Raw genomic sequence first — 26,087 nt, forward strand, 5'->3', positions numbered from 1 at the left:
AAGTTTTTAGAAGAAAACTATATTCTTTTAAAGAAAATGAAAATATTCTCAAAGGAAAAACTTAATTTAAGTCAAATCATATGCTTTTGTTGTGGAGCCTGATACACAGTGCTTTCCTGTAACAGATGGGCAGGGCGCCCCCTCGCGGCCTCTCTCGACCGAGACCTGTGGCTGGAATTCTGCACGAGGCGTTCTTTTCCCGAGGCCGAGGACGAGAGGGGTTGGGAACAAGGAGCCAGGGATGGGAAGACCGGGGCGGGATGAAGGCTGAAAACGCCCATCGGAGTCTCGGTGGCCAAAACCCGCCGTGACCACAATGGCCGAAGGGAGGGCTCCTTCGCAGGCCCCACTCCCTAAGGGTGTCATTCCTCACCCCCTTCTACGACCCCTCCCAAACAACGAACCCTTCCCACCCACCAGCGGGCCAGGCGCTTATGAGACCAACACGCGTGCCCTCCGCCAACCCCCGCCTTCCCGCAGCTTTCTTGAAGGGGGTCCCAGACCCCTTCTACACAGGGTAACTGGCTCCCGCCCCGAGGCCAGTCGGAGGACGGCGGCCGTGTACCCCGCGCCCCTGCACGTGGTAACGGCCACCTTCAGCCCCGTGACCCAGAGCCGGTCTGGGAGCCTGCCCCCCGAGGCCACGGGGCACAGGGGGTCCCGAAACAGAAGGCGAGTGATGGGGTGGGGGCGGGAGGCGGCCAGGGCCCGAAAGAAAGGAAGCCGTTTGAGGAGGCACAGACGGTGAATAAATATTAGTAGCTTCGCCGCGGGGCCGGCCCCTCGGACAGCAGCTCGGTGGCCGGTGGGAGTAGGGGTGGGGTGGGAGCCGGCGGCCGCGCCCACCCTGACACAGAGCCCCGACACTGACCTGGGTCACCCATCGCCGGCGCGCGCGCAAAAATATACTCGCGCAAAAACACGTGCGTGCGCAGGAAAACGCGCTCCTGAGCGAAAAAACGCGCGCGCGTGCACGCAGACACAAACACACGCCCCTAGGGTCGGGCTACCCGCCCCCAGCTCAGAGCTCGGTGACGTGCACAGCAGATGAGGCGCCCCCAGGGTCGGGCTACCCGCCCCCAGCTCAGAGCTCGGTGACGTGCACAGCAGGTGAGGGAAGTGGGCCTGGCCGGAGGCGCCGCAGGTGGCAGCGGCGGCACAGCAGGTGGCCCTCCAGGGGGTAGCAGCGGCGTCCATCCTCCCCGCTCAGCTGCAGCCCGCAGTCCTAGGGAAGAACACAGCCCCGGCGCCAGGGTAAGCAAGGGAGGAGTGCATCAGAGATCTGTAGGACCCTGCCCACCTTCCGGAGGACTTCGGCCTTTACTCTTTGGGGGAAGGGGGTCAGGAACCCAGTGCTGGACACCCCGAACTGGAGAGCATCTTACACATCCAAAGGAGCCAACCAGGAGGGAGGTAGGCGGACACTAGGCTGGAGTCTTGGAGAGAGGGTTGGGCAGTAAATGGGGGGCATCAGCATAAAAATGTGATAGTTTTTAACAACAAAACAGGAGTTTCTCCCAGGGAGTGCAGATAACCAGGAAAGAGAAGAGAAAAAACCGCTGAGCTGTGGAAGCTCCAACTTTAAGAGAGGAAAGAAGAGCAGAGCCAAGATTTTAGGGGAAGATGAAAGAGGAAAACCAAAAACTGCCTGTCCTAAGGGCACAGTGAAGAGGGCGGGGCGTCTAGGAGGGAGAGTCTAGGAAAGTTGCTGCGGGCTTAGGACAGTGACAACTGAGAATCATCTCCTGGATCCCCACATGGGGGTCACTGGTGACCTTGGGAAGGTCAAATGGCTGACCCCAGTGGCCTTAAGAGACAGTGGAACAGAAGACCTGAAGCCGTCAATTCAACAAGGAGTTTTGCTTTATGTCCCTTATCCTACCATGTTTACCACTGCACGATATTTTATAGGCGAATTTTCTGTTTAACAAGTTATGTGATTCGTGTTTGACCTCTAACAGGCAGGAAATGTGAAGGGCAGCCATGGAGGATGGTGTGCTGCAAGCGACAGTGGGGCACCAGGCAAGACCTACCGGACAACTTTTTCCTTCCTTTCCCCCCCACCTCCACCCCAAGGAGGTCCCTTTGGTCACACTCTCACTGCACCCAGGGCTGAACTCCAACCTGGAAGCTGTGACACTTGTTACCCAAAGGTCCTGAGACCAACATCTACCCCCCCGCCCCACACAGGTGATGGAGCTGGGCTGTTGTGATGGAGCTTCATGTCCCAAGCAACTCAGGTCCCAGGTGTCCTCCGTGTCCTGTCTGGCCACAGCCCCCTGTTCCCATCCAAGGGTCTCCCCTGGGGGCAGCAGCACGTCTCAGAGCCCCGAGGCGCTGGTTGTACTCTGCTTACATCTTGACCTGCTCCTGGACTCCGCATCAGCCTTTCCTTAAGGACTGAGCTTGGCGACCCCAAGGGGACACTGCAGTCCCCAGGACTGCAGAGCAGGAGGCCCTCCTACGGTTGCTGGAGGAACTGTGGCCATGCCTGCTCCTGACCCCCCTTCCCTGGTCCTCCAGCAGGATTCCTATTCCCTTTGGGCCACTTGCCCCCATCAAGGCAACCTGGTTCCAGATGGACCCTAGATTCCTACCGAAGGTTTCTCACTGACACACCTGCTCTTCCCTGGGGGCTCTGAAACCCAACACTCAGTTTTTCTCCTACTTCTCGGTCACTCATTCTAGGCCTCCTGTGTGGCTGCTCTGTCTGAATGCATCCCCGGAATGTTGGAGCTCCCTGGGCTATCCTGAGCCCCCGCTCCCTCCTCTACAGCTCTTCCTGGAAGACCTCATTTACTCCCCTGGCTTCAGTGGCCATGTACATGCCCACGATGGGACTCCTGCTTCCGGCCATGACAGTAACAAGGACTGGATTTCCCGCTCTACCTTTAACAATGGCAAACTGGGCAAAATATATGAAACGATGATCCTCAGACTCTGAACAACAGGCAAGGCAGGCCAGTGATCTCTGAGAGAAGGGAAACTAATAAGGAGAGCCCTACAATTGCCCAGGTTACTACCTGGAGAGATTTTCAGGCTGCCCATTGGTCTCCCTGAATTGAGAATTTGGGGAGGCAAAGGCAACTAGAAACCACAGGGCAGAGTATCAGAGAGGAAAGAGCTATGTATGCCAATGACTCCCAAACTCCTACACCTGTGCCAGAGTCTTTATACTCCAGCACATCCGGCTACTGCCTAGATAGTTCCGTTCAGGTGTCTCCAGCTACCAAAAGTGAGATAATCTAATGCCTTCCTCCTCTCACCCTCACTCTCTCCTGGGGTCGTAATGGACACCTTCCAACCCCTCAACTCCCACGTCCAATCACTGACCAAATCCAGTCCCTTGTACCATCTAACCAACACTAAACTCAGTCTACTTGCTGGAACCCAGGGCCACAACCTTGACTCTACCTGCCTCCTCAGGGAACCTCAGCCCCTACTCCCTCTTCCTCCATTCATTCTCTGCATGAGTGCCCTTTCTAAAATCTCAGTGACATCGCGTCATCCTTTTTCGATCCTTCTCCACTGCCCTCAGGATAAGTCCACGCTCCTCAGCTCAAGTGGCCTTTCGTCCGCAGCTCCTGCCAACTTCTCCAGTGAAACAAAACAACACACTCACCTTCACACCTTAGCACATTCTGCTTCCATTGCCTGAAAATGCCCTTTTCCCTGCTCCTTGGCTAACTCTTATTCATCTTTCAAATCTTAGCTTGGGTGTCACCTCCCCCAGAAAGCCTTCCTTGATTTTCCAAGGCCTGCTATGTGCTCTGAGAACTCCCCTTGATAGCAATGACGACCCTGTATAAATACTGCCTGAGTACTTGTCTCTCTGGAGGATAGAGACTGCCTTTATTCTCTGTACATCAACAACACCCCAACACTGTACATCCTCGGGAAATATTTGACTGAATGAGAAACGGGCTGAGAGAAACCATATCCTGGAGGGGAGGGAGAGAGCTCACTGGGGGAGGACAGGCAGAATGGGACAGAACCATAAAAGAGGAGGTGAGCCCACAGAGCACCTAGGGAGAAGGAGGCCTGTGTGAGAGGGGGACTACCCTGGCCGCCAGCCTTCTGGGGGGACCCAGGCTCACCTCACAGTGATAGCATTCCACGTGGTAGTCTCTGTCCATAGACACCACACGGATGGTTGTCTCACAGCCCTGGAGGAAGAGACAGGGCTTGAGGCGAACTGTGTGGTGGGCACGTAACTACACAACGCGCTCCTGTCATGGGGGCTGTGCATTCACACCCGTGTGAGCTCTGACGTGGGTGCTCCCACGGGGCCAGAACAGGCATCAGTGGGTGCACACAAATGGATGTGCGTGTGCCGTAGGCCTCCTCCCACGGCTGCAGCCGAGAGCACGCACACTTGCTCGTGAGAGCCATCACGTGGGTGTCAGCGTGTGCGTACGTGTTCTTTTCAGTTCTCTGCAGTCAGGAAAGACCACTGCCAGGCCTGCTTCCCCAGGGCCAGCACGTGTGGAAGACCCAGTGCCGGAGAGAGGTGCACCACCCGAGAATGTCTCCTGCACAAACCGCATCCTTCTCTCGTCTGCTCCCCCACCGTCTCAGCTGCGAGCTCACAGAGCCCCGGGCCAGTCCTGCCATCGACGGGCAACGGAGCTGAGGGGCCAGTGGGGCAGCCAAGCAGCAGGGGCCACCAATTCCCTCTAACTCATGCGGGGACACCTGCACCGTACGTGCACTGGGCACAACAACACATGTCCCTCAGCCCAGAGGGACGGGGGGCAGGAGCGCCTGCTCATCCCTCCCACTGGGGCCCAAGACCTGGGGCCAACCCAGGCAGGACCAGCAGGGCCGGGCGGGGCCAGGCGCCTGACCATCTCCAGGTGAGTGGTTCCTACCTGTGCAGGGAGGATAGGACGGGCACAGGAGGCACATTTTGGTGCAAAAACCCTGGAGGAATAAAGGAAACCAGAAGTGACCAGCTGAGTGACCAGAGGCCAAGGGCACGAGGACAGGTCCACCCGTAGTAGCCCCATGACGCGGCCCGAGCATCAGGCCCCCTCTCCTTGTGCGGATATGTCGGGGTAGGAGCGTCCTATGCCACGCCTTCTTGGCACTGGCCTTCCATGTGGTGCCCCAATTCACCTCCACCCCATCACCTCCTCCAGGATGGCTTCTTCAGGTTCTGCCCTGGCCTCTCCCTCATGCTTCCTGCCAGTCATTGCCCCCCCGTGTCCAGGCTTGGGCCTCCTCTGGCTGAGACCCCTGCAAAGCCTGGCTCCACACTGAGTACCAGGAACCGATGCCCAGCACCAACCCCATGCAAGGCAGCAGCACAGGACCAGAGGTCCGAGGGCTGAGCCTGGAGCCACAGCAAGGGAGAACGGATCACCTGGTCACATGGGTACGGACAGGCAGAAAGAGACTCTGCAGAGACCCCAAGCCCCCATTCCAGGCAGAAGAGTCCTGGCCTGGCCACTAGAGCAGCGGGACAGAAGCTAGATGGGGCAGCCCAGAGTCCCCACCACTAGGACGAGGGGGTGCAGGCAAAGGCAGGGGGAGGAGAGGACTGAGACAGAAGGTTCCAGCGGAGATCTGCGCCTCGCCCCAACCACTGAGCACACAGCGGAGGCCGGAAGTGAGCAGGCCAAGAATGGAGGGCACAGACAGGCAGGCCAGAAAAATACTCCTGGAGAGAGGCGGGGGAACCATGGGAGTCACACTGCTGCATAGCGCCAGCTACTCACGTGTGATAATCTCGGACACAGTAGATGTTGTTCTCCACGTCCACAGTGAAGGGCACCCCGTCCAGGCACTCGTTGCACACCGAGCACCGGAAGCAGCCCGGGTGGTAGGACTTCCCAAGGGCCTGCAGGATCTGGGGGCGGGAGGCACTGAAGGGTCAGTGTAGGTGGAAGGCTCAGCACAGCCCCCAGAAGACACTCTGGCTCTGAGCCCCTGGCAGGTCTCCAACAGGTGAAAGGGTGGGGTCCTTGACTCTGCGCATGTCAGAGGGGCTCCAGGAGCCTGGGGGAGGTTCTCACCATCTCCATGATGAGGTGTCCACACACGCTACACTTGTCAGCCGTTTGCTGGAACCCGGAGTACTGGGAGGGGACACAGGATCCAGGATGTTATGTGACAAAGGGGCACTCGCTGCCCAGCCAGCATCTGCTTCCTGGCCTCAGGTCACCACATGAATCAGAAGGAGGGTCCCCGCCCCTGCTCCCACCATGGCACCAGCCAGGGCACAGCTTTGACTCACCAGGAAGTCCTCCTGGCAGTACACTTTCTCACCCACATTGTAGAACGCCTTCCCGCGAAGTCGTCTCCCTGCAAGGATGAGGGTTGAGAAGGGCGTCCCTGGACTGCTGGAACCAGGGACGACGCTCCTGGTGCCATTTCTCAGCACCCTCCTCCAACAGATGAGAAGCGGATTGCAGACAAATTTTTAAATTTCCCTCTAATGTTATGTTATTATCATTACGCTAATTAATACTTTTAAAAAATTAAATAGGATATGTTGTTGACAAGACTGTGGTAAGAGGTTGTCAAAGCAAACATATGAAGACCTGTTTCTCAAATGTAAACTGAAGTTTTGATAATTAAAAAAAAAAACATTTGCTTTAAGTTCAGTGGAATTCAGAGCAGACTCCGCAGAATGAATTTCTTTTTCTTCCTTTTATTTTTGGCTGCGTTGGGTCTTCGTTGCTGCGCGCAGGCTTTCTCTAGTGGTGGAGAGCGGGCGCTACTCTTCGTTGTGGTGCATGGGCCTCTCTCATTGCAGTGGCTTCTCTTGTTGCGGAGCACAGGCTCTAGGAGCATGGGCCTCAGTAGTCATGGCTCACGGGCTTAGTTGCTCCGCGGCATGTGGGATCTTCCCGGACCAGGGCTCGAACCCGTGTCCCCTGCATTAGCAGGCAGGTTCTTAACCACTGCGCCACCAGGGAAGCCCAAGAATGAACTTCTTTTTTTTATTTAATTTATTTATTTATTTATTTATTTATTTATTTTTGGCTGCATTGGGTCTTCGTTGCTGCGCGTGGGCTTTCTCTAGCTGGCTCACGGGCCCAGCCACTCTGCGGTATGTGGGATCTTCCCGGACCGGGGCACGAACCCGTGTCCCCTGCATTGGCAGGCGGACTCTCAACCGCTGTGCCACCAGGGAAGCCCCAAGAATGAACTTCTTAATCTAGAAACATTAAAGTACAACTCTCACCAGGTGAAGGAGCCCAATATAAAAAAAAGGTATCCTTTATTCCAAGGATGCCAGGATAGTTCAACGTTGGCAAATCAGTCAGTGTGATACATCACATTAACAAAATGAAGGATAAAAATCCTATGATCATCTCAATAGACATAGAAAGAAAAAGCATTTAATGAAATTCAACATACTTTCATAATAAAAACTCTCAACAAAGCGGGTATAGAGAGAACGTACCTCAACATAATAAAGGCCATATATGACAAGCCCACAGCTGATATCATAAACAATGGTGAAAAGCTAAAAGCTTTTCCTCTAGGATCAGGAAAAAGACAAGGATGTCCACTCTCACCACTTTCATTCAACATAGTATTGGAAGTCCTAGCCAGAGCAATTAGGCAAGAAAAGGAAATAAAAGGCATCCAAATTAGAAAGGAAGAAGTAAAACTGTCACTATTTGCAGATGACATAATATATAGAGAAGAAAAAAAAAAATATATATATATAGAGAGAGAGAGAAAACCCTAAAGACTATCAAAAACTGTTAGAACAAATGAATTCAGTAAAGTTGCAGAATACAAAATCAATACACAAAAATCTGCTGCTTCTTTAACTAAAAATGAACTATCAGAAAGAGAAAATAAGAAAAGTCTATTTACAATTGCATCAAAAAGAATAAAATACCTAGGAATAAATTTAACCAAGGAGGTAAAAGACTTGTATATTGAAAACTACAAGACATTAAAGAAAGAAACTGAAGACGACACAAATAAGTGCAAAGATATTCTATGCTGATGGACTGCAAGAATCAGTATTGTTAGAATGTCCACACTACCCAAAGCAATCTACAGATTCAACACAATCCCTATCAAAATTCCAATGGTTTTACTGTTGGTGGGAATGTAAATTGATACAGCCACTACGGAGAACAGTATGGAGGTTCCTTAACAAACTAAAAACAGGGGACTTCCCTGGTGGCGCAGTGGTTAAGAATCCGCCTGCCAATGCAGGGAACATGGGTTCGAGCCCTGGTCTGGGAAGATCCCACATGCCGCAGGGCACCTAAGTCCATGTGCCACAACTACTGAAGCCCATGCACCTAGAGCCTGTGAGCCACAACTACTGAAGCCCGGGCACCTAAAGCCCGTGCTCCACAACAAGAAAAGCCATGGCAATGAGAGGTCCTCACACCACAACAAAGAGTAGTCCCCACTCACTGCAACTAGAGAGAGCCTGCGGGCAGCAACAAGACCCGACGTGGCCAAAAATAAATAAATAAATATTTTTAAAAAAAGGAAAACTAAACTAAAACAGAACTACCATATGACCCATCAATCCCACTACTGGGCATACACCCTGAGAAAACCATAACTCAAAATAAGTCATGTACCACAAGGTTCATTGCAGCACCATTTACAATAGCCAGGACATTGAAGCACCCTAAGTGTCCATCATCGGATGAATGGATAAAGAAGATGTGGCACATATATACAATGGAATATTACTCAGCCATAAAAAGAAATGAAATTGAGTTATTTGCAGTGAGATGGATGCACCTAGAGTCTGTCATACAGAGTGAAGTAAGTCAGAAAGAGAAAAACAAATACCATATGCTAACAACTATATATGGAATCTAAAAAAAAAAAGTTCTCATGAACCTAGGGGCAGGACAGGAATAGACACAGACGTAGAGAATGGACTTGAGGACACAGGGAGGAGGAAGAGTAAGCTGGGATGAAGTGAGAGAGGAGCACTGACATATATACACTACCCAATGTAAAACAGCTAGTGGGAAGCAGCCTCATAGCACAGGGAGATCAGCTCGGTGCTTTGTGACCACCTAGAGGGGTGGGATAAGGAGGGTGGGAGGGAGACGCAAGAGGGAGGGGATATGGGGATATACATATGCATATAGTTGATTCACTTTCTTATACAGCAGAAACTAACACAACATTGTAAAGCAATTATACTCCAATAAAGATGTGAAAAAAAAATTCCAATGGTATTTTTAGAACAAATAATCCTAAAACTTACATGGAACCACAAAAGACCCTAAAAAGCCAAAGCAATCTTGAGAAAGAAGAGCAGAACTGGAGGCATCACGCTTCATGATTTCAAACTGTATTACAAAGCTACAGTAATTAAAAAGTATGCTGTTGGCATAAAAATAGACACATTCATCAATGGATCAGAAGAGCAAGCCCAGAAATAAACCCACACATATATGGTCGATTAATTAACAACAAAGGACCTCACATCTGTTAGAATGGCTATTATCAGTAAGACAAGACATAACAAGTGTTGGTTAGGATTTAGAGAAAAGGGAACCCTCGTTCACTGTTGGTGGGAATGTAAATTGGTGCAACCTCTGTGGAAAACAGTATGGAGGTTCCTCAAAAAATTAAAAATAGAACTAACATATGACCCAGCAATTCCCTTTCTGGGTATTTATCTAAAGAAAACAAAAATACTAATTCACAAAGATATCTGCACCTCTATGCTCATTGCATCATTATTTACAATAACGAAGAGATGGAAACAATCTAAGCGTCCATTGATGGATGAATGGATAAAAAAATTACACACACACACACACACACACACACGAATATGATTCAGCCATAAAAAGAATGAAAATTAAATCTTGGCATTTGCAACAACATTGATGGACCTTGAAGGCATTATGCTAAGTGAAATAAGTCAGACAAAGAAACACAAATGCCATATGATCTCTCCTATATGTGGAATCTTTAAAAAAAAAAAAAAGCTCATAGATACAGAGAATTTGGTGGCTGCAAGACACAGGGGGTTGGGGATGGGAGAAATGAGTGATGTGGGGTTTTTTTAAACAAATTGAACAAAGACTTTCAAAGAAAAAGGCATCCTTGTCAACACCACAGCCCCAGCAGACCTATGAGAGGCATTCCCATTAGAGTCAGGAGATGACAACACCTAACCAGGGGCAAGAGGGAACCTCCCCCACCTGATGAAGGGCACCTATGAAAGCCCCACAGCTCACATCAGACATAATAGTGAAATAGTAAATGCTTTTCCCCTTAGGATTCAACAGTATACTAGATGTGCTACACAGTGCAATAAGACAGGTGAGAAAGGAAAAACTATAAACACAAATGATGTGATTGTGTTATACAGAAAATCACAAGAAATCTATGAAAAAACTGCTAGAACTAATAAGTAGGTTTAGCAAAGCTGTAGAGTAGGTGGTCAATATATGAAAACCAAAAATATTTTTATATTCTAGCAACAAGTAACTGGAAAATAAACTTACAATTCTTATTTTTATTATTTTGAATACATTTTACTAGCACCTTCAGCATTCCTTTTTTTTTTTTTAGTATCTATTTATTTATTTAGTTGTGCCAGGTCTTAGCTGCAGGAGGTGGGCTCCTTTAGTTGCAGCTCGCAGGCTGCTTAGTTGCGGCTCACCAGCTCCTTACTTGCAGCATGCGGTCTCCTTAGTTGTGGCATGTGAACTCTTAGTTGCAGCATGCACGTGGGATCTAGTTCCCTGGGCAGGGATCAAACCGAGCCCCCTGCATTGGGAGCGCGGAGTCTTAACCACCGCGCCACCAGGGAAGTCTCCTCAACTTACAATTTTTAAAATGCATTTATAACAGCATCCCAAAAAACCCATAAAATACTAAGGGATAAATTTAATGAAAGATGTGTCTGACTTTACTCAGCAAAACCAAACTTTGCTGAGAGAAATTTTAAAAGAGCTACATAAATAGAGAGATATACCACTGCTGGAAGACAGTTCTCCATTGGATCCCTTCCATTTCTGCACATCTTTCAAATGGCTTGCAGCTTTCATTCTGAATTATCTTTCCAAGGACGCCTGTGGAGCAAACTGCTTAGAAGACAGAGATAGCATCTCCCTCTGAAGCAGAACGCAGGTTGGTTTGCTGTTCAGTATAAATAGAGATAATGTGCTTCTCTGGGATAAGAGTCACACAGCTTTGCTGGCAGCCCATTATAAAATCCTGGGGTTCCCTAAGCTCTGGGTTCCTCAGCCATAGCATAGAGACCCACCGCGTATGCAGCACACAGCTGGCATCCACGTCACCACTGTGGGACCAAGGAGGGCACACAGAACCGATGTGAACATGAAGCTCACGCTGCCTGCAGTGCTGTATCTGTCCCAGGAAGGTCATGTCTTCAGCCAGCACCCGTGAAACACGGGCAGGCTAACTAGTCAGCTTGCACGTAGGGAAAAATCTTGGACCCTGCACAGTTCCGACAACCATCTTCATGGCTTCAGACGTTCTCATATCAATTCTCCCCAAATTGATCTACATATTCAATGCCACCCAATCAAGTTCTCAGCACTCTATTTTTTTTGTGTGGAAACTGATGTGCCAATTTTTAAATTTATATAGAAATACAAAGAACCTAGAATAGCCAAAATAATCTTGGAAAAGATCAACAAAACTAGAAAACTTACACTATTTTAAGACTTACAGAAATCAAGACAATGTAACATTGTGGTCAGGAAAGACAAAAAGATCAGTGGAACAGAATGGAGGGCAAAAATAGACCCATAAATATTTCAACAAACATACAAGTGGGAAAGCAAAGTCTTTTCAGCACATGGTGCTGGAACAACTATATATTCATATGGAAAAAAGAATAAGATTCAATTCCTTACCTCTTACCACACATAAAAATTAACATGAAATGGTTATCAGCCTAAACATGAGAAACCTAAAGCTTCTAGAAAAAAACAAAGGAGACTATCTTCACGACCTAACGGGGACAAAACATTTTAAGTCACAAAAATAATAACCGTAAAACAAAAAAAAAAAAACGGAAGAAAATATTCACAAAACATCTGAAAAGAACTTTTACCATATATATTCCTATAACTAAATAATAAAAGACAACTCCCAATTTAAAAACTGGGCAAAAGAGGGACTTCCCAGGCAGTCCAGTGGTTGAGACTCCGCACTTCCAGTGCCAGGGCCTGCAGGTTCAATCCCTGGTCAGGGAACTAAGATCCCACGTGCTGCATGGCAAGGACAAAAATTTTTTTAAATAAAAATTTTTAAAAAAGGGAGTAAGAAATAAATTAAAGATTATTTTTTTAAAAATGGGCAGAAGACTTGAACAGACTTCACAAAAAGAAGATATAAATGGCCAAGAAACAGAAGAAAAGATGCTCAAACCTCATTAGTTATCAGGGAAATACAAATTAAAACCACAGTGAGATACTACTTCAAACCCATTAGAACGGCTAAAATTAAAAAGACTAAAACACCAGTTGTTGGCAAATATGTAGAATAAACCAACTCTCTTACATTTCTAGTGGGAGTATAAAATGATACAGCCCCTTTGGAAAATAGTTTGGCAGTCTCTTATGAAGTTAAACGTACACTTAGCCTATGACCCAGAAATTCCATTCCTTGGAATTTACCCAAGAGAAATGAAAACATTTGTCCACAAATGACCTGTACAAGAATGTTCATAGCACAACCTAGTATCTATCAACAGATAAATGGATAAACAAACTGTGGTATATTCATACAATAAAAATGCTATTCAGCAATAAAAAGGAGTGAGCTACTGATACATAGGTCAAAAAAAAAAAAAAAAAAGGCGGGGCTTCCCCTGTGGCGCAGTGGTTGAGAATCCGCCGCAAATGCACGGGACACGGGTTCAAGCGCTGGTCCGGGAAGATCCCACATGCCGCAGAGCAACTCAGAGCAACTAAGCCCGTGCGCCACAACTACTGAAGTCTGCGTGCCTAAAGCCCCTGCTCCGCAACAAGAGAAGCCACCGCAATGAGAAGCTCGCATCGCAACGAAGAGTAGCCCCTGCTCGCTGCAACTAGAGAAAGCCCACGCGCAGCAACGAAGACCCAACACAGCCAAAATAAATAAATAAATTAATTAATTAATTATTTTTTAAAAAGAGAAAGAAAATAGTACATACTATTATGGCTGCATTTATACTAAGTTCTAGAACAGACAAAACTAATCTATGATGGTAGAAATCAGAACACTGGTCGAGTGGATGTGATGGGAGAACATATGGGGATTAACTGAAAAAAAGGGAAGATGGAAGTTTCTCGGGTGTTTAAAATTTTCTATAACCTTGTTAGGGGTGTGAGTAATATAAATGTACACATTTATCCAAAATCTTTGAACTATAAACTTAAGATCTGTTTCCTGTACTATATGTAAATTGTACTAAATTAAAAACAAAAACAAAGGTAAACCGAATATATCTTGTGCCAGAGTAAAGAAGTACTCAAAGAACAATGGGGACATGTCAAAAGGGCACAGGAGTCAACTGGAAGGGACTTCCTCTGGCAATCTGAGCATCAAAAAGAATAATGATGGTATTGGAATACATTACATGAATACAAGTCCATAAGTAATAAGAATACTCATAAAAGAAAAAATATATTTGCCCCTGTTCGACTTTTTCCTTAATAAAAAGTTTTCAGGGACTTCCCTGGTGATCCAGTGGTTAAGACTCCGTACTCCCACTGCAGGGGGCACAGGTGCGATCCCTGGCTGGGGAACTAAGATCCCACATGCCGCACAGAGCGGCCAAATAAATAAATAAAATAAACTTTTCAAACATCCCCTAGGGTGGGCTTCCCTGGTGGCGCAGTGGTTGAGAGTCCGCCTGCCGATGCAGGCGACACGGGTTCGTGCCCCGGTCCGGGAAGATCCCACATGCCGCGGAGCGGCTGGGCCCGTGAGCCATGGCCGCTGAGCCTGCGCGTCCGGAGCCTGTGCTCCGCAACGGGAGAGGCCACAACAGTGAGAGGCCCGCGTACTGCAAAAAAAAAAAAAAGAAAAAGCTCCGAAAGCTATCCCAGGAAAATGAGAATGGACATTTCCCTAGTAGGGCATAACTTGCAGAGATATTTCCCAACCCATCCCCTATAGCCCAATAAAAACAAAAATTAAAACAATAAAATAAAAAAAAGGAATGCTGTAAACAAACAAAAATGATCGTTGGCAGTTATGTTTGTGACAGTATAAGGTTTGTTTTCCCATGTGCTTCACAGTGTCTTTTAACGAATAGAGGTTTTTAATTCAAATGTAGCCAAATGTGTCAATCCCCTCTTTTAAGTTTGGCAGTTTTTGTGTGAAAAAAAATTTTTTCTTAACCAGAAGATTGGTAAAGATATGTTTCTATACTTATTTCTAAAATTGTCAAGTTTTTCTTTACCCATTTAGGTCTTTGATACACCTGGATTTAATTTCATTATTTTGTATGGATAACCACTTTTTCCAGAACCATCTGCAACGCTGTCTCTATCACCCATCAAGTTTTCACACAGACATGGGTCTGTTTCTAAACTCTCCACTCTGGTCCATTGGTCTATTTGTCTATCCTTGCCCCAGTACCACATGAAATTAATTAATGTAACTATACAATATGTATTGACACCTGGTAGTGGAAGTTTGCCCGACCTACTCTTCTTCAAGATCATCTCGATTATTCTTAGCCTTTTGCTCTTCCATTTAAATTTTAGAATTAGCTTGTCAAATTCACAAAAACCTGCTTAACTGGAATTGCAATGCATTATAGATCAATTTGGAAAAAACTGACATCTCAACACTATTTTATATACCCATGTTCAACAGTATATGAATATTTCCATGATTATGCTATATTTATTTTTCTTGTCTTACTGCAATGACTAGGACCTCCAGTACAATGCTGAATAGAACACATGATTGCAGGCGTCATTGTCCTTTCCTCTTTTAAAGGTCCATTTTTCTTATATTTCACCACTGAGTATGATGTTTGCATAGATGTTTAGTAACCAACTTTTATCGGGTTGAGAAAGTTCCTTTTTATTTCCAGTCTGCTAAAATCTGAATGTCAGATTTTACTGACTGCTTGTTCTACTCCTATTGAGATGATTATAGAGTTTTTCTTCTTTAGTTTGTTAATGAGGTGAGTTACAGTAACGAATTTTCTATCGTGACTCCACTAGTACTCTTCAGGTAAGCTCAACTCGGTCGTAATATATCATCCTGATTCATACTCTGCTGAACTCAGTACCAGTGGAAAGAGGAAGGGAATAAATAAGAATACAAGAAAAATTCCCAGAACTGAAGGGCAAGTCTCCAGTCTAATGGGGCTCTGTGTGTGTTTGCAGTATAACCAATGGCACAGGGCTCTCTGTGTGTTTGCAGTATAACCAATGGCACAGGGCTCTCTGTGTGTATGAGCATAACCAATGGCACAAAGCCTACACCAAACATAAAGTATGCAATGCACAATTTCAGGAGCACCATTCCCGTTGCATCTATGTTCAGTGGCGACCCCTGCAACTGTGCGGTTCACAGCCCTTTCCAGAGGCTATTACAGGATTTGCTCCATGATAGCCCTCTTCCTGAGATCTCCCAAAAGGAAAAAAACAGATCACACACACAAAAATGAGAATCAGAATGGCATCAGAATTGAGCAGTGACCACGGCTTCTGGAAGATAAATCTATGACTTCAAAACGCTTAGTGAACATTATTTCCAATTTGAAAATCTATTCCCAGTCCAACTACAAATTGTGAGAGTTGAATAAAGGCATTTTAGACACAAAAGAATTCAGAAAACTTACCTCCCACATTGCCCTGCTGAGACAACTACAGCAAAACGCTGGACAGTTTAGGTTGTTTCACAGCTTCCATTCCTCCCTACTTCTCCAAGTTCTGTTCAGTAACCAACCTTACCTCAGAGAGCCTGGTGTGTTTAAGGGAAACCTGAATCCACTCCCCTATCCACGGATGGGCTTGGTTAGTATAAATAAATAAACCAAGCCCATCTTCTTCCCTTATAATGGTTCAGAGACTCAGGCAAGTAAGTCAATCAAATCACAGCACTCCCCCCAGCCACAGGGGGCTTGGTTCAGGAATGGATGTGTGAGATGATCTGGCCAATGATATACAGGAAGATGTTGGCTAGATGTTTTCTGGAAAAGAAGTTTCCCCACCCCAAAAACATGACCAGAAGAAATGGCCCCTCTTCCTCCAGACCAGTGGTGTCCCAATGGAAGTCTCAAGCTGCCTCAGACATTTCACTGCCATAAGAGAAGTCGCCCTAAGGATAAAACCAAACCCAAGGGAAACACAGCCAAGATATTCATAGGGCCTAAGCCACTAGATCAATCCCAGTCTGAAGCCAGCCCTATCTCCGGGCTCCCAGTTCAATGAGTCACGAAATATTCTTAGAGTTTAAGCCTCCTCGGCAGCTTTTCTGTGATCTGCAGCTGAAAGCTTCTAGGCGACGGTGGATTCAATCCAACCAGCATACATGGGAAGGCACAGAATGAACACTCCACAGGGGTCCAGAGAGCAACTGGCTCAGACTAAGGAGAGGCCAGGGGCTCCAAGGGGGAACTCAAAAGAATGCCTACTAAAATGGGGCAACTGGAGTGGGGAGAGGAAACTGAAGGATATGGTAAGTCAAAACAATGCAAGGAGAAAAAAAGGTTAAAGAAGAAAACTCCAGGCAAAGTAAATGACTACAGAAAAAAGGAGATATAACCCCAGTATAATTCTTGGTTTTGCAGTGAATAATATTTACATAGTCATATTATAGTAATATAAACCTGGTTTATTGACTTCATCACAACTTATGATGACTACACTGAGAAGACGGAAGGAGAGAGGGGGGAACAGTCAGCCTAAGAACCTACTCCTCACCTACCACAGCAAACATTAAGTAAATCATTTCCAAAACTGATAATCAAGAAACAGCAGTGTATGCTATTAGAACATGGAGGTGCCTACTAGACGAAGTTGCTAAAAAATACTAAGCGGCTGCCACTGGGCAACAAGACCCGGGTAGAAAGACAAGCGGCTTTTTGCTATTGCAAAAATAGCTCCTGAGGATTATCTGACTTAACACTGTGTACATATCAGACGTTTTTTTCTTTTAACATCTTTTTTTTTTTTTTTTTTGGCGGTATGTGGGCCTCTCACTGTTGTGGCCTCTCCCGTTGTGGAGCACAGGCTCCAGACACGCAGGCTCAGCAGCCATGGCTCACCGGCCCAGCCACTCCGCGGCATGTGGGATCTTCCCAGACCGGGGCACGAACCCGTGTCCCCTGCATCGGCAGGCGGACTCTCAACCACTGCGCCACCAGGGAAGCCCTTTCAACATCTTTATTGGAGTATAATTACTTTACACTGGTGTGTTAGTTTCTGCTTTATAACAAAGTCATATTACACTTTTATAAAATAAAATGTTTTATATTAAAATGTTTTGTGTATATAAATAAAAGATGTCTTCTCAGGGCAGAGCATGAAAGAACAGTAAGAAGGTAAAGAAGAGTGCAGACTTATTAGGTTGGTTGGATGATAGTTACTTTTTTCTTTTTATAACTTTGTCTAGGTTAAATTATAACATTTATATTTTATACAGTGTGTAAATTAGGACAAAAAATATATTGCAGGGAAAAAAATATTAGCCTCATATCCAGGCAGGCAGAAGGCACATCTCTGGCTCCACAAGCCCCACCCAGGCAACCGAGAGACATCAGTACCCTACCCAGGACAGAGGTTCCAAAGCCAAGGGCTAGAAGGGCAGCCTTTCCCTGTGGCCAGCAAAAGCCTCCTCCCTGGTCTCACGCCTCCCTCCCCAGGGCCCAGCAGATCTCCCCAGGAGCCTGGGCCTCTCAAGCAGACTAGGCCAGGTGAAAAGGGGCCGCAACTCAGCCTCCTCCACACTCCAGCCTGGGCCAGAGCTGGGTGGTCCATCCGCCTGGGACTTAGGTGCAAGGGGATCCACAGTGCAAGAGGGACAGGGGAGAGGTTACCTACCACAGGAGTTGCAGGTGAAGCAATCGGTGTGATACAAGCTCCCCATTGCCTGGCACGCCTGCCTCGCTCCATAGATGCCAAGCCCACACTTGATGCAAATCCCTGTGGAAGAGGAGGCAGGAAAGAGCAGCGATCAGCACCAGGTCTGTGGACTTGAATGGACACGCATCTGACTCCCAGTCCTAATGCTGCCCAGCCACGTGATCTTGCGCAAGGAAAGTCCATAGGCCTCCTTCGCTCCATTACTAATGGCTAACATGAGGATAGGAAGGGTACCACTACTTAGGGTTTGCTGCTGTTGTCTGAGGACTCAAAGAGTTTAGCAGAGCACGTGGTAAGTCAGAGCTAACTGACACTGTCCACACCATCAAAATTACAATGACATGTTTATACCTGGAAAGTTGGTCTAAGCCCCTTCACCTTGATCTGCTCGTGGACAGAGGGAAAATCCTTTCTGCTGTCTATGAACCAAAAAGAATGAAGACCACATAGACACAACCAGGGCAGAGTCCCTGACCCTCCCAGCCACACCTCCTTCATCTGTACAATGAGGTCAAGTTATTCTCTTGTTTAGTCAACACACGGACACTGACACCCCGCATAGTTTAGGTGCCAGAGATTCTGCAACGCACCAAACAAATCCCCCCCGCCCGCCCTCAAGGAGCATGTATTCCAGTGGAGAGAGATGGACAACAGGTAAATCACATCTCAGGTAGAAACAAGTGCTATGGAGGAAAAGAAGGCTGATTAAGAAAAGGCCTGAGCGTGTGATTTTTAAAGAGGATGGTCAGAGAAGGCCCCAGTGACAAGGTAATATCTGAGCAAAGGTCTAAAGGAAATAAGACAGCGAAGTTGCTCTGCAGGGAACAGCTGAGTGGACTTGGGGACCACCCCAGGGTGGGGTGCTTGGCAGGCAGGGGAGGGGTGGTAAGGAGAGGGGTAACCAGCAATGCCAGGGCAAAGGCCAGCACTAGCCTTAGGGAACTCTCTAGCCAGCCCTCCTGGAGACCGTGGAGATTGCAGGTGTCCAGCCCAGACATCAGAGGTCCTCCCACAGACTCACCAAAGCTCTCCCATGCCACAAAGGGCATGGAGACAGGCCCCACCTGCCCCGTGGACCCTAAGTCTTCTGGCCGCTTCAGGACATGCTGCCCTCAACCCTCTCCTTCCTGCTTCCCACCAGATCAGATCTTCCTCCTTAACATTTACCATAGCTGAGCGTCTTCCACTTTAAAAAAAGACCTCCCTCCCCCATCAGCCACCCCATTTTCCCCCTCCCCTCAGTCAAGAAAGAAAGCTTAGTCCACATCCTGTCATCTCCTAACGGTGCAGATTTATGGACTTTCTCTTCTGATCTTGCTAAAGGGGGCCCTCTCCTCCTCTCGGGTCTCCAGAATATGACCCGCACCTGGCTTTCTAGTTCTTCTCTCTTCCCAGTTCTACTGAGTATTCCCCTGCTCAGTCCTGGGTCTCCCATGCCTCAGTCTCCCCAGGGGAGGCAGAGACAGTTCAGATGCCCTCAAACCAGGCAGGAATGTAAAAGTGATTGGTGGGCACCCAGGTGAATGCAGAAGAGAGCCATGGCTGCCGGAGGTCACAGCCACGCCTCAGCTCCACTGATGGCTACCGGGGAGGAATGCAGGGCCAGCACTTCTAAAGATTCTGATTTTTCAAGAAAAGCTAGAAATCTAGATTTGTGCATGAAATCTTTCCATACTGAAATAAATTGTTACCTTAAATGTTTTGAGAATTTGAATGCCAAACACACCACGTCTACAGGTCTCCACACGTGGCTTTGGCCCAGTGCCATCTGCTCCCAAATGCTCACCCCTGCTGAGGCTCCTGGCACTCTGCCCAGCCTGGATCCCTCTCCTGAGCCACTAATCCACCTCCCAGATGGCCCCAGACCACCTCAGGTCCAGAAGAGAGCTCTGGGTTCCTGCTCAAAAAACGGCACTTTCGCATAGCCAGGTTTCAGGAAGCATCCAGGTCTACCCTATCTTTCTCACCTCCGGCTCTGAATCAGGTTCCTCTGTTCCCTACTCTGGACTTCATTCCCTCCCCTCACACCCACTGGCCCGATTCAATGTCATCAATTCTCATCCCACTTGCTGTTTCAACAGCTTCCTCACAGCATCCTACCCTGGCCCCCGATAATCCATCCCCCAAACTGCAGCCAGACTTATCTTTCTAAAGTGAAAAATGACCCACCCTCACACCTTCACTCTTGTCCATTAACTTTGAAAACCTGACCTTGTCATTTGACTAAGTTATCAGAAAACACGATGCCAAGGAGCAAAAGTCAGCTGCCTATTGGAAGCAGAACAGAAGGATGGGCCAGAGGGGAAGTTATGACCTTGTATTATTTTAGTTCTGCTTGATTTTTTGCTAAATATGAGCTTGCACCACTTTAATGAAAATACGCTGAAGAAGGACAACCAGGGGCTTCCCTGGTGGCGCAGTGGTTGAGAGTCCGCCTGCCGATGCAGGGGACACGGGTTCATGCCCCGGTCCGGGAGGATCCCACATGCCGCGGAGCGGCTGGGCCCGTGAGCCGTGGCCGCTGAGCCTGCGCGTCCCGAGCCTCTGCTCCGCAACGGGAGAGGCCACAACAGTGAGAGGCCCACGTACCGCAAAAAAAAAAAAAAAAAAAAAAAAAAAAAGGACAAGCAGGACCATGAGGTACCTCCAAAATCCAAGGAGTAGACTGCTTCGGAGGAGAGCTGACTCCACCTTTGCGATGCAGTAAGATCCAGACCAACAAGACCTGGCAAGTGCCCTCTGATGTTTGGGGCTGAGGCTGGGGCATCGCCAGGGTGCTGAGCAAGGGCTGGGTCAGTCCAGTGGGAGGAGACAGAGACGGCTGAGGGGAGATCGAAAGCGGATAAGCAAAGACGATGTCAACCAGACACTAGGATGAGAAGACGGGATGAAAGGGCGGATAAGACCTTGGGGCCATATAGGTTTGGGTTTGTTGTTTTTTCTTATTTTTGTTGTTGTTGCTTAATGAAAGACCCTTATACATATTTATAAACAAAAGAAAAGGGCCAGTGGAAAGAGGAAAGCTGAAGATGGAGGAGGTAGAGGTTGGAGATGGAAGGACCTTCATCCTCAGACCTGGACATGGACTTGAGAGCCTTCAGGGAAGGGACAGGAAGCCAAGACTGCGACTGCTGACCCCATTATTCTCAGCAAAGTAGAAAGCACGGGCAGGGCCAAAGAGAGAGGCAGGCTGTTGAGGGACTGAAAGAGGGAACTGACCAAGGCTAAGAGTGATGGGTGGTGCCCAGAAGAGCACAAAGTTTGTTAAAGACCATCACTCTGCGGCCTAATATAGCGACAGAAAAGGGGGCCGCAGCACTGACTTAGAGCCAGGGTTCTGCAGGGCAAACAGCAATGAGAGCAATCAGAGGTAGCGGTGAGACGCAAGCTGCAACCAGGACTGAAGACAGCTGAAGAGAGGCAAGTCCAGGGTGTGGCCTTGGGGGTGGGCAGCTGAAGAGAAGGCAGAGAGGTCACCAAAGTCAATGAGGTTCTGGAGGCCTGAGGCTGTTGGCTGGCTCCTGGCAGCAGAACTTGGTCAGGAGAGATGCCCATGAGAGACAGAGCGCAGCCAGGAGGTGAGCGGGTGCCAGCGCCAAGAAGAAGGGATGGACAGAGAGGAAAAAACACTCCAAGGGTGAGGTTTACCAGAGATCTCTTGAGCTCATGCTCCCTGCAGACTTCCTTTTGTAAAATGTTGTATTATTCAGGTTGATCTGTATGAAACTGCCAATTTCATAGCTCCAAAATGTGGAACATCGGCAGTAAGGTAACAGCAGTTCAAGCAAACAGCTGCTCATGTTTCTAAAAAATCAGGAAAATGTTACCTAGATCTGGCTTCTCTTAAAAAAAAAAAAAACCAAAGATCTATCATCACTCACCTCCCACTCCCACGTGGCTTCAATGGGAGCAGCAGGTCCCATTAGAAAGGATCACTCACCAGCCCCTTCACTTCTCCCACTACCTGTCCCGGTCTTCACACAAAGATTCAGGAGTAGCTACAGAGGCCCAGAGAACACACCCCCGCCCAGGCCCTGCAGCGAGTGGGGACAGGAAAAGGGGCGGTCTCCCCGGGAGAGAGCGCTGGAATCTCATTCTCTTCAGAAGGCAGCCCAGCTTCGGCTCCTGGTACCTGCCTGGCATGAGAGGCAATGGCTTCCTACTGCCTCCCTGCTCCCAGGCGGTCTGACAGCAGCCACAGGACCTACCAGACCACAAATTCTCACCGTGATGCTCCTAGATGAGCAGGTCCCCTCCCAAAGGCAGGACAACCCTTTGGCCTACACACTCCCTTGACCACCTGACCCCTCCTGGGCTGCAACCCCAGGGAGTATAACGGAAGCGTACATATCCTTACTTGTCTCCTTTTGCCCACATTCTTCCCTCGGCCTGCAGTGCCCCCATTGCCCGTCCCATACAACCTCCTTCCCTCTCAAGATCCAGTTCAGGGCAGTCCTGAGCTGCTAACTGGAATGAACCATGAAATACAAACTCCAGGACAGCCTCAGTCTCAGACATGATAACCACCACCCCCTCCAAAGCCAGGTGCCTTCTTATCAGTAAAGGAGGGAGCGAAGCCCCTCCCCAGGCCTCCTCTCAGAACCTCAAGCCTCAAGTTGTCCAAAAGACTTGGGATCAAAGGGCCAAGGTCAGACTGAGAAAGGGAGGCTGTCAGAGACTGGTGGTCTTTGCAAATGATGTGAAAGGATTCCCTTCGGAAACATCCCATAAACACAGCACAGCGGAGTGAGGACAGCCCAGTATGACCAGCTTAGTCTCCCCACCCTCCCCCAGAGCGTGGGCTTCTCCTCCCTCAAAGACTCTACTTCCAGCCACTACCATTATCAAAGCCTCAGATCAGGCGGGCTCCGGTGGTCTCCAGGCCACGCCACCTCCCTGCCCCTGTTCACAGCCCTTACTGCTGGGAGAAGGGAAACACACAGCTTCGCCTGACCGGCTGATCACAAAGCATGGAGTACGATGAGCTGAGGCAAGTGCCAAGGGTTAAGAAGAAATTATTCAAAAATAGCTTTTTCTGCCTATTAACGTGACTTTTTCTCTAAATTAGGGGCACCGCATCCACTGACTTTGCCAGAACTCCCGGCCCAGAGACCCAGAGGCTAAGCCACTGTCCTAAACAAGCCCCAGACCTGGAGGTTCACACACACACTCCGTCTGCGGGAACAAACGTCGCCAGCTCCCCAGCCCCACGGGAGGGACACAGGCTTTTTGCAGCCCGGTCCCTCGTCCGAAGCCCAGCCCTGGGCCCAACCAGCGCTCTCCTCGGCCGAGCCGGCCGCCTACCCGGAGGTCGTCCCCGACCCCCGACGAGGACAGCGGAGGCCCGGGGCCGGGGCGCGCGGGCCGCGCGGCCGAGGTCGCTCACCGAAGTAGTCCCGCGCAGTGCGCGCCTCCAGCGCCCGCTCCAGCTCTCGGGTCAGCGCCTCCAGTCGCCGCTCCGCCGAGCTCGGGGCGCCCTCCCGGCCCGGGGGCAGCTGGAGCGAAGGCAGAGCGAAAGGGGCAGGCCCGGCGGGCTCCGGGGAGCGAGCCGGCGCGGAGCAGGCGCCGGGCAGAAGCAGGTCGGGGTAGGCGCCGGCCGAGCCGCGGGAGCCGAGGCTGGACACGCTGGAGCGCGCGCTGCCCACCGACGGCGGCCCGGGGCCCGGGCGCGGGTCCGAGCGGCCCGAGCGCGGGCTGCCGTGGCGCTGGTCGTAGCCCAGGCTGATTCCGCTGGAACGGGCGCTGCCGCTGCCGCCGCCGCCGCCGCCGCCTCCGTCGGAGCCCGCCAGGCTAGCCCGCGGGCTGCCCGCCGGCTGCGCGCTGAGCTCGGGGGCCGCCGCGCGCCGCGGGCCTCGCTCCCCGCGGCTCAGTCCGTCCACCCCGGCCTCGGGGCCGCCGCCGCCGCTGCCCTGCCCTCTGCGGCCCAACGCCTGCGCCGCCTCGTCTCCCGGCCCGGGCCGCGGCGCCCGCCGACCCCGGCCCGGAGAGTCGCCGCCCGGCTCCAGCTCCCGCAGGGCCAGCCCGGCCAGGAGCAGAGCCGCCTCGTCCGCGGCCGCCCGGGAGCGCTGCATGGCCCGGCCCGCCGGCCCCGGCGCGTCACCTCCGCCTCCGCTTCCCGCCGCCGCTCCGGCCGCGCCGCCGCATCGTCCGCCCGAAGCCCGGAGCCCGCCCCGGGACCCCTGGGCGCGGGGCGGGGCCGGCGCCGGGCCGGGGTCGCTCTGCGGGCCACGCGCGGTCCGGGGGCCGCGGCGCTCCGCTCGGTGGCGCGCGCGGCGGAGGAATGTGCGCTCGGAGGCGCCGGGCCGCGTCCCCTCCTCCCTGCGGCTGTGCGGGGGGCGGAGGGACTCCTTTGTGGGGGCAGGAATGCGAGGAAGGAGACGGCGCTGCGGCCTCTGGAATGTGGGGGGAGTGGCGGCGGCGGAGCCGCGGTGTCCGCGCTTCGCCGCGAGCTCGGAGGGGCGCGGAGCCTGCGCTGGGCCGCCGGGGCGTGCGGCTTGGAGCTGGCGCTCGAGTGGCGGAGCGGCCGGCTGTGGCGCCGCGGGGCGGGGTGGGGGGGCCCGTGGGCCCGGGCTTCGTTGTGCGCCCCGACCGTCGGGCCTCTGGAAAGATCCCGTATCCCCGCGGGCTGAGCTGGAGGCGGCTCCCCCAGTCCCGGCCAGAGAAATATGAGCAGTTGACAAACGTTTCCCACATCCTCTCCCATCTTACTTCCCAGCGTCGCCACGGTTTCAGGCGCTGGGCCGGACAAGTTCGGCCTTGGGCAGAAGCGCTGCACCCATCCGCCCCAGGACACTGGAGACCACTGCGCGTCTCCAGCAGATGCGACCCCAGGATCTAGCGTGACCCCAGAGATCCTAGCGCGTCCCAGGGCCATGTGGCTGCGCACTGGTTTCGGGTGCCCCCACCTGCCTGGTGGGGAAGGCGCCTTGTACTAGGAGCTGGGGCTGGATGGAGACTGGTACCCAAGGCTGGTCGCCGTTCACAAGCGCCCAAGGCCAGGCGAGGCCGGAAACAGGCCTCGGACTAAGCCAGGGGGCGGGGAAGCCTCAGTTGTGACCCACGGGCAGTCACCAAGAGATGTGAGGACTCCTCCTTTTTCCAGCACCTGCCCACAGGGGCTTGGGTGAGGCGCCAGTCCTGCGACCGGATAGGGCCTTGGGGCCACATGGTGGGGGAGGGGAACGAGAGGTGACTAGGGCTTTGTCCCCCAAAATACAAGCTACAAAGCCCTTGTCATACATTTCAAACAGCTTGTAGGAAAGAAAAGCAAACCATCATCTGTCAGGGCCTGTGGATCCAGGAAAACAACCTTGAGTGGAAGAGTTCTCATTTCCAGGCACCTCCCTCCTCAGAGAATTCCAGGAAGGCACCCACAGTGTCTCAGGGAACAGGAAGCCTGGATGGGGAATGGTCCCGGTGAAGACTGACCAGGGCTCTGGCCTCAACATTGCTGAGGAGCTCAGTGTGGAACATTCTCAGCTGTCAGGGGAGTGTCCGACCCAACTACTCCTCCCTAATTCCACCTCTCAGAGCTGGAAGAATTCCAACCCCTACAACGCAGGCTGGGGGGTGGGGAGGCACAGGTAGGGGCAAGTGGTTTGGAGGGCGCAAATATCCGGAGGAGCCATCTGGTGAGAAATGGTCTTCCACGCTGAGAAAGGAAAATAAATCAACAGCAAGGTATTCTATTTCTCTGATCACATTATCTACCATTTGTAAATGGAAATATTGGCAAGACTGTGGTGTATATTTGTGTATATTTTACTGGTTATGAGTGTAAGTTGGTACATCCTGTCAGAAAGAGCAGTTTGGTGTTATTAACATCCTCACAAACAAAAACACTCTTGAAAGCAGTCATGTTCCAAGTATCTATTCTAGGCAGGTAATCCCAGTGCAGACAACAGTGTACCCACAAAAGTGTTTATCACCTTACTTATGTAATCTAAACAGTCCTACCTAGGATCTCCAGCCTTCTGAAAAGGAGCTCAGAGGGAGCTCTCTGCCCTCAAAGGTACTTCTTAAATAACTGTTCCATCCTTTCCTGACCACTTGAGCTTTCAA

At 50.3% G+C, this 26,087-nt stretch overlaps 1 protein-coding gene across 1 annotated transcript; it reads right to left on the bottom strand.

The window, feature by feature from the left end:
* WTIP (WT1 interacting protein) lies at positions 1–24,097 on the bottom strand. The gene is made up of 8 exons (XM_065899494.1): positions 23,413–24,097; positions 17,985–18,086; positions 6,239–6,306; positions 6,018–6,080; positions 5,721–5,851; positions 4,872–4,923; positions 4,098–4,166; positions 1–1,225 (listed from the first exon to the last, which is right to left on the bottom strand). Exons 1-8 carry the CDS (start codon positions 24,095–24,097, stop codon positions 1,085–1,087), a joined length of 1,311 nt encoding a protein of 436 aa, XP_065755566.1. The 3' UTR covers positions 1–1,084.
* Between the last annotated feature and the right edge of the window lie 1,990 nt (positions 24,098–26,087).

Source organism: Phocoena phocoena, chromosome 20 (assembly GCF_963924675.1).
Source record: "Phocoena phocoena chromosome 20, mPhoPho1.1, whole genome shotgun sequence".
Taxonomy (NCBI): Eukaryota; Metazoa; Chordata; class Mammalia; order Artiodactyla; family Phocoenidae; genus Phocoena; species Phocoena phocoena.